This window comes from Hyperoodon ampullatus (genome assembly GCF_949752795.1).
Source record: "Hyperoodon ampullatus genome assembly, chromosome: 4".
Lineage (NCBI taxonomy): Eukaryota > Metazoa > Chordata > Mammalia > Artiodactyla > Ziphiidae > Hyperoodon > Hyperoodon ampullatus.
This window is the reverse complement of record NC_136917.1, coordinates 140,101,189-140,110,531: the sequence shown is the minus strand read 5'-3', so window position 1 is coordinate 140,110,531 and position 9,343 is coordinate 140,101,189. Positions and strand designations below refer to the sequence as shown.

The 9,343-nt window shown below is 38.4% G+C and overlaps 1 protein-coding gene across 2 annotated transcripts; it reads right to left on the bottom strand.

The window, feature by feature from the left end:
• Positions 1 to 318: 318 nt before the first annotated feature.
• Positions 319 to 8,097, bottom strand: HMGCS1 (3-hydroxy-3-methylglutaryl-CoA synthase 1; the record flags this gene model as incomplete). 2 transcript variants are annotated; one of them, XM_079701795.1, is made up of 9 exons in its annotated part: positions 319 to 428; positions 1,393 to 1,556; positions 1,783 to 1,908; positions 3,037 to 3,143; positions 3,975 to 4,145; positions 4,959 to 5,124; positions 6,511 to 6,675; positions 7,199 to 7,324; positions 7,650 to 8,097. In XM_079701795.1, 9 exons carry the CDS (start codon positions 8,095 to 8,097, stop codon positions 339 to 341), a joined length of 1,563 nt encoding a protein of 520 aa, XP_079557921.1. In that variant the 3' UTR covers positions 319 to 338. The 2 variants fall into 2 exon arrangements, with proteins under 2 accessions (XP_079557921.1, XP_079557922.1); XM_079701796.1 differs by lacking the exon at positions 7,199 to 7,324.
• Between the last annotated feature and the right edge of the window lie 1,246 nt (positions 8,098 to 9,343).

Below are 9,343 nucleotides of genomic sequence, written 5' to 3'. Positions count from 1 at the left end.
TAGTACCGCTGCTTTCTTCACCAGAAGTGCACGATTCATCACACTACATTTAAAAACTAAGCTTCATGCATACAAATGGCCAGAGGGGTATGAAGTTTTACAGAGCCCTTAACATCATTCGAGTACATTAAGCATTGGCTAGACCACAACAGGAAGCATGTTAGGAAACCGAGCAAAGAGACTTTCCCAAGAACACGATAATTTTCCAGGCTCCATGTCAGTCACATAAAAATTTAAGCAACATGTAATCCTTTAAAATTGTCCCCAGACAACCCATTCCCCCAACCGTTCCCATACATACCCCCCCACCCTGAAGTCCTCCACCTCACAGAAGTATCTTAATGTTCCCCGTTACTGATGACAGCTGCTTCAGGTTCTGCTGCCGTTGCAGGGAGTCTTGGCACTTTCTTAGCAGGGCTTGGAATATGCTAAAATCAGAAGAAAAGAGTTGTTGCCTCTTAGCGTTTTCTTTAAGGAAGAGTCAAGTTGCTAATTAAAGTTCTAATAGGAAAACTGATAAGAGGGCAACTTTAGAGAGGCTTATGCTCAATATATATTCTATATAACTTTTCATGGAGGGAGCTAAAGATCCATTCTTTACTTTATGGTGAATTTATTATACAATTATCCATGTAGCAAGAGAGAGGAAGGCCACGGAGATCCACCATACCCAGTATTTCACTTGTCACGTCTTGTGTTTGCAACTCAAACACCTGTGATTTGACTTGCTACCTCAAGGAGCAAGACTATGCATTTAGCAAATTTGTGATGAGTGGATAAGATTAATAACTTCAAAGTTTTTAAAGTCCTCAGTTTGAAGCCTGGCTCTGACCCTGGTTAAGTCATTTAACTTTTTTCCGCCTCATCTCTAAAATGGGCACAGTATCATTTAAGTCAAGGGGGTTCTTATAAGGATTAAATTTAAAAATTAAATTAATTAGAAAATGAAAAAAGGGGCTAGCATGTAACAGGAATTCAAATCATAGCTATTTCTGTTCCTTCTTGACAACTGGAGACAGGTTAGACAGTGGGCTGAGAGAAGGGATGTGAGGGGCTCAACACCCTGCCCCTACTTCCTCTCTCACCAAGACATATACCACAGGTGAGCCTTCTCTCTAGATCAGTTTTCCTTTAAATTCTGGTATTGTTAACAAAACCTCGTATTTACTGTGCACTTAAAAATGTGAATCATTTAACTGCAAAGCACTTTATACAACTGGAAAATGGCATAGCTAAAATCCAGTACCAGAGCCCTGGCTCTGAATCACTCTGCTTCATTGACGTTCCTTTAAGTTGCTAAATCTCAGTTAGATCCCCTAAGCCCTGAGATCTGGGGATGGAAATTTCTTACCCTGTCAAAGCCCAAGACCAAACACAACGAGCTTTCTTTACCTCAGTTGCTGTGCTTGAATGCACAAGCCCTACGCCTTCATCCAAAGTGTCATCATTTGGAGAGGGGCGCCGAGCGTAAGTTCTTCTGTGCTTCTCATCTACTCGAACTAGGTACCATGTTCCTTCAAAGAGTGAGTCTATGGAACTCTGGGGAATATAGCTGACTAAAGGAAAGGTGGAGAATGTGAAAAATTAGTTATGACATACAGCTCATCTGGTAATAAAACTAAAGATAAAAGTTGCTATTTCCCCATAACTTTCACCAACATCAGGTATGTACCGAATACCGCCTGGATATCTGGACATACTAATCTGATACGTAACATGTTTAATGTTATTAGAGCCCTCCAATAGGCTTCTGGGTATGTATTAACAATTTAATATTTTTACCCAAGTGATGAGTGTCCTCTCGGAGCTTCATATTTTCAGCAAAGACATCTGGTGCCACGCAAGTTCTTGAGTCAAGCCTTGATTTAAGATCACATAAGCTTGCTATTATTTTATCAAGAGCAGACCCTAAAATAGCAAATAATTCCAACATTAAAAGACTAAAAATAGCATGCCCCAAAGCCTGAACAAAATGTTGCCAAACGAAAAAAACAACTTTGCATTTTTTCAGAACTACTGGCTATTGTTTAGTTAAAAGATAAGCTGTTATTTATTTGGCACAGCTTCCGTTGACCTCTGACTAAACGTTTGTTCCGTATCAGCCAGTAGACAAGCTAGGAAACAGGTGGGATTTGAAACTATAAATAACTTGTCTACAGTCAACCTACAGTACAGTTTTAGAGTAATGCCAAGTCTTCCATCAGTTTTTCTCCATATTTTTGCTCCTCCCTGCTCAGGGAAGGCACAAAAGTGTCCTTAAATACAGCTAAGACCATACCCTTATAAACATTAGACAACTCAGTAACTAATTAAAGTTCTAATAGGAAAACTGATAGAGGGCAACTTTAGAGAGGCTTATGCTCAATATATATTCTATATAACTTTTCATGGAGGGAGCTAAAGATCCATTCTTTACTTTATGGTGAATTTATTATACAATTATCCATGTAGCAAGAGAGAGGAAGGCCACGGAGATCCACCATACCCAGTATTTCACTTGTCACATCTTGTGTTTGCAACTCAAACACTTGTGGCTCGACTTGCTACCTCAAGGAGCAAGACTATGCATTTAGCAAATGCCAACAACAAGAAACGACCTGGTATTATTCACTCATATGATCAGACTCAATCATTGTTGTGAAGACTCAAAAGCCACCTGCCTTAAATAGGTATACTTCCCTTTCTCTACCTACGTCCCCTGGCTACATATCCTTTAAAAATGAGATAAAAGAGAAAATAAAGTTACTTGCCAAAGAAGGAAAAGTTACACTATGTCATTAAAAAAAAAAGAAGTTTCAGCTGATTATACATTTTTTTTCTGACTTGGAGGGAAGGAAAGATATTCTGACTCAGACATAATCCTGCCCTTTACCCAGTTAAGGCAGATTTTTGGAGAGTATGTTGAAAGAAGTAATGAAGATTAAAATGTCATAATCATCTACGGGACAGATTCAAGCACTCACTTGAGAAACCTGCTAAGTCAACCTTACCACAGTAGGCTCTCAAGACATTCTTGTTGAAAGACTCAGCATGTACCTGGTGTGGCATCTTGTGTAACTTTGAGGGAGTACAGAGTGGCAGCTAGACCAGAACCATAAGAGAACACACCAATCCTCTTTCCTGCCAGCTGCTGAGGTGAGTACCTGTGTAGGAGGGAAAAAAACATTAAAAAGTTTAACTGATCCAACTACAATGGGTGGAAAACCACGAGTTGGAATAAAATTCATCCTAAGCCTAGGGATCTAACCTAAAGCTTTACTATTACAGTAAGCTGACTGAAAACAAGAATTCTCATCTCTCTGGGAATGATGGGGTTTTTGAAAGTTATCATGTCCTAATATAAGTTATTTGTCAACTGGGGTTCAACTGTAGGTCGAGAATAATAAAACCAGGACTTCCCTGGTGGTGCAGTGGTTAAGAATTCACCTGCCAATGCAGGGGACATGGGTTCAAGCCCTGGCCTGGGAAGATCCCATATGCTGCAGAGCAACTAAGCTCATGCGCCACAACTACTGAGACTGTGCTCTAGAGCCCGCAAGCCACAACTACTGAGCCCACGTGCCACAACTACTAAAGCCCACACACCAAGAGCCCGTGCTCCACAACAAGAGAAGCCACCGCAATGAGAAGCCTGCGCACTGTAGCCCCCGCTCGCCGCAACTAGAGAAAACCTGTGTGCAGCAACAAAGACCCAATGCAGCCAAAATAAATAAATAAATAAATTTATTAAAAAAAAAAAAAAGAATAATAAGGCCATGAGAACAATAGCCAGGAAAGCAAGTATGAAATTAAATACTCTGGAATAATTGTAGCCTCATCCCATATCTCCTTCAAGTCAATAGACAATAGGCTAGAGAGCCTGGAAATAAAATACCATTCTGCGACCTGCCACCAACATGCCTGACACCAGATCTGGTCTTAGAAATCTAACATCTCCGAACGAGGGGAGTGAATCAGCAGAAATTTATACTTACTGTGCAAGAACAGAAGCAAGGGAGCCATACACTGAAGATGTGTACATATTTCCATTTTGATTTGACACAAGCAAAGATGCCTTTGTTTTCTGATTGAAGAGTTCTGAACTAGCCTTCATAAATGCCTTTTCTACATCTCTATCGAAGTAGGTATCTTCTAACTTAACATCCCTGAAAGATTTAGAAAAAAGAAAATCTTGCAGTATTCAAAGACTGTATTTTTATTATATTACTTAGTGGACCTAACTATAAGTGTGTATGATTCTGATTTCCCATTTATTAAAAACCAAGTAGCAGTATGCTAATTGCTAGGTAAGATATAACAGTTGTACATATATGGTCCTTTTTCTGAAAGGTTTTTTTTTTTTAATCAAATTAGAACAACATAATTCTAATGGGTTAATAACCCACTAAAGCTGTCATCACCAAACAGAATATACTACTATTTGAAGTCCATAATAATGTCCATTTAGTTAGAAAAGTCACATTATAGGAGCCAAGTCTTAAAAAGTTGAATAGAATTTTATCAGAGGGAGAAGAGACATAGGAAAGGAGAAACAGAATGAGTTTAACAGGTATAGCATACTAGGAGGCCCTAGAAGTGGGGAAAACGTGGAAGGAGTATGAAAGCAGATGTCAGCAGTGGCTATGTGCAGGATGGATATGGGCACAAGGGCTTGGGAGAGGCAGGGAGAAGAGTTAAGAGGCTGCTGTATAAATACAGGCACTTGTGGGGCTATGTTATCATGGTGACAATGGCAACAGATCTGAAAGGAGGAAATCAGAAAATCTGAGTAGAAATGACTAAAGAATTCATGTAGGTAAGCGACCCCCTCTCTGGGACTCAGCTTCTTCATTGATTACATAAATACGTTAGACAAGATGACTTCTCTTGACTAAAATTTTCATGTCTGTACAAATATTGGTTTAACAGATATAAAAAATACTCTCACATAGAAGGGAAAATATCATAATTCCTCTTACCCAAAGGCTTCCAGGCCACTATAGATACTATTTTTATCTCTGTTCTGGTCATTAAGGAAGTCATTCAGCAACATCCGAGCTACAGATTTCTGAACCAGTTTACAATAGGGTGAGTGGAAGATCATGAAACCAAAATCATTCAAGGTGAAATCTCTATCATTTCCCTCTGAAAGAGAAATCCAAAGAAATTACGAAATTCATTTAAGCCACTAACTTTTGAAGTTTGATTTTAGAACAGGGCTGGGATGTTTTTATATCTTTAAGCAGCAACCAAAAATACACTGTATAATGAAATATCTCTATATTTAAAAATGTTTATCAAAAAGACGTCTAGAAATAGAACAATACACACTACTGTATTACTGGTTTTCAAACTGAACTATCACAACCCATTAGTGGGTTGTGTAATCAATTTAGTGGGTCAGGGCCAGTATTTTTTTTTTTTTTTTTTGCGGTACACGGGCCTCTCACTGTTGTGGCCTCTCCCGTTGCGGAGCACAGGCTCCAGACGCGCAGGCTCAGCAGCCATGGCTCACGGGCCCAGCCACTCCGCGACATGTGGGATCTTCCCGGACCGGGGCACGAACCCGTGTCCCCTGCATCGGCAGGCGGACTCTCAACCACTGCGCCACCAGGGAAGCCCCAGTATTTTTTTTTAACCTTAATAATTAAGAGGTTTTTGTTTGTTTGTTTTTGTTTTGTTTTTAATGAAACAGACTAGAGTAGAAAATAGCAAACTGTATAACCCACAGCATGGGCAGGAAATTTCATGACACTTCGGTTTCCATTTAACTGCACATACAATGTAAAGTATACTTTTTACTGTGGGTCCTAATAAAAACTTAGAAAATCATTGTATTGTTAAATACTGGCAAACAGTATGATATTTTACATACTTCAAGAATGCTTCTTATGCAAAGCCACTATGTTACCTAATATCTGTTATTGAATATTATTTTTACCCTCTCTCACAAACCCTATAAAGCAAAGTTGGACTATGGAAAAAGAATACTTTATATGATATTGTGTGTTTTAATAGCATTAATTCAAATACTGTCCTTCTCAGTACCTTAAGAACTTTCTCAGGGTTAAAGATGGAGACTGATGATGACACTAAAAAAGCAAGTATGAACTCACAGGTCAAGTGCAAAAAGACTACGTGGGCAGGGGGATCACTTCGGTATAATTTATTTTCATTAGAGTTTTTTCTTCGGATCACAGTTGCAAACTAAAACCTTGTGAGAATACCTCTCTCAGAATATATACAAAATTCAAGTTACTTTCTTTTACCCTATTTTTGATTTTCTTACTGGGGGTAAGTCATCCTAAGTATTTTTATAGAAATACACTACATTTGGAAAGTCTACCTGTTCTCTTAAATTACACATTCCCAGAAACTATGGGAAAACTATGCTATTTGGTGGGTGAGAAAGAAATGGTTTAAGGAGACACTAATGAAGGATGCCCAAGAAGTAGTTTCTCACTAAAGACAGTCAGCACATTATACTGCCCTCACCAGATACCAAAACCAAGGAAAATAGATAAAGCCCACCTTTCTGCCACTGGGCATAGATCTTCTTGCGGTAGACAGAATAGCAGCGGTCTAATGCACTGAGGTAGCACTGAATGGATAGTTTTCCATCCACTATAGGATATTCAGAAAGCATATCAGGCTTGTAAAAGTCATAGGCATGTTGCATATGTGTCCCACGAAGTCCTATTAGAACAAAAAAGAAAGAGGTCCATGTATCTCTGCCTTCTGATGTATGTTAGGAAGCATATTGCATCATCTGGGAACGTCCCTTTAATCTATTCAACTCACTACTCACAGAATAGAAGTCACAAGGTGAAACCAATATGTAATTCAAATGAAACATAACAATATCCATGGACAGGCCTAAGACTCTTTTGATATACAACATTTTATGCAAGTTTCATATACCTAACCAAGAGATCATAACTGCTCTACTGAACTGAAAACAAATTATTGTATGACTATGGGTAAGTTACGTCTCCCAGTTATTACTTAAACCCTACTTAAACCCATTTTACTCCTCTGTAAAGTGGGGATGACATCACTTACCTCATACAATTGCTATGAAGACTAAATATGATAACACATAAAGCACTTAGCAGGTAGTACCTGCATTTAATGAACACCAAGTACTAGCTTCTATTTTTGTTTTCAAATTTCTCAGCATATTGTACAAATAAAAAAAAATGCTTTCCCAGACACTCACCTCGTTCAAAAATTAAAGGCGCATTGGGCCCAATTAGCATAGCAACAGCTCCAACTCCACCTGTAGGTCTAGCATTTCCTGTGGCATATACAGCAATATCCCCTGCAACTACCATGGCATACCGTCCTGAAAAATATTTTGTTTTAGTATACAAGAATGTGATCAACACTCTAAACATCATACACAGAAACTGAATCTGTTATATTTTCCCAGAATATCCTTTCCCCATCTTTGGTAAAGAAAAAAAATATTCTGACTAAATTTTGATAGATAATTTTGCCTACATGATAAAGGTAACCAATTCATAATTCAGATAAGCTGAAAGCCATAGCTAGCTTTCTGAACATGTTCAAACAAGCATAACTGGTAAGTTTGCATATGGCATTAATTAAAGGTCATTTGGGCGTTTTCATCTTCAAGGAGAGTTTCTTTGGAATAATATGTAACATACCATCCCAAGAGCTGGACTCAATCCAGTTAACAGCATTGAAGACAGCAGCTGTGCCTCCATAGCACGCATTAGTTGTGTCTATTCCTTCTATATCTGTATTCCCAGACTCTTCAAAGAGCTGCATCAAATTCGTCTTCACTGACTTTGATTTGTCGATGATTGTCTCTGTTCCAACTTCTAGCCGCCCAATGCAATCATAAGAAAGGCTATGTCTCTCCATAAGATTCTGGACCACAGTCATGCAAAGAGAGTTGATATCTTCTCTATCTGTGCAGAAGCCCATCTTGGCCTGGCCCAGGCCAATAGTATACTTTCCAGCATCTACACCATCATATTTTTCCAACTCTGCTTGATCAACATATTGAGAAGGAAAATAGATCTCAAGGGCAACAATCCCCACATCTTTTGGCCAGCAGGCTTCTGCGTTCAAAGGAAGTGACCCAGGCATGGTGAAAGAACTTTAGAAAGAAAAACAGAAAAAACATTGCTGTAGATTATAGGTTGCAAATTGTCAAGTTCAAACTTGAGAAATCAACATTGAGATTTTCATTATCACCTAAAATATTAATTTCTAAGTTTAGTTTACTTAGGGAGTCCATTTTAATATGTGGAAGTAGTAATTATAGTATGATAATTATTATTAGTATGATAATTATTCTATAATGGAGTTATTATTAACTCCATTATTATTTAAAATTATCATCTTTTAGGGACTGCCCTGGTGCTCCAGTGGTTAAGACTCTATGCTTCCCCCGCAGGGGGCACGGGTTCAATCCCTGGTCGGGGAACTAAGATCCTGCATGCCGCAGGGCAAGGCCAAACAAAACAAAAAAATTATCATCTTTTAGAAAGGCTTGCAATTTATTCAGAGCTGGATATATTTAGATTTAAAATATGATTATTAGAAGTAAAGAAAACTCAAATAAGATTCTTCTATGTTGTAAAGAACTATAAGATAAAATACAGTGACAATTTAGTAATATGGCCCACAAATCAGAAGTCAAGTATCTGATCTATTCCTGGCCCCTCAAAAAGTTTTTAAAAAATCATTCATTCATTTATCATAGGTATATTGGTTATTCATAGCTATTGACTTTATGGGACTTTAAAACTGTTAGATCAAACAATATTGCAGTCCTTACTGATCTAAACAATACCAGTAAGTAGAAAAGCCACACTGTCAAGTCTACCATAGCAATCTACTCAAGGCCCCTGCTATTATAATCCCAGCTTTCCAAAGAAGCCTCCACCCAGAACCCAGATGATTAAAATTTAAAGCAAAGGCAAGTTCCTGGACCCATAACAGGTCAAAAGTCAATATTCTATACTTTCTACAGCTAGTGTATAGGCAATAAATGATCATAAAATCACAAAGTTATCACTTAGCTTCTAAATCAGGCAAAAAAAAACCCCAAACAGATTCAAATTTGAAAACTGATAATCCACACATTATTTGTGTGGCATCTTAGATAACACCTCTTAAAACAACCCTTTCTGTTTTAAAAAGGGCCTTAAAAAGTTGGACTGTTGCCACACTGTAAACTAGTGTCTAGATTTATTTACCAACAGTAAAAATAAAAAAGTGCTAGCGGGCTTCCCTGGTGGCACAGTGGTTGAGAGTCCGCCTGCTGATGCAGGGGACACGGGTTCGTGCCCCAGTCCGGAAAGTTCCCACATGCCGCAGAGCGGCTGGG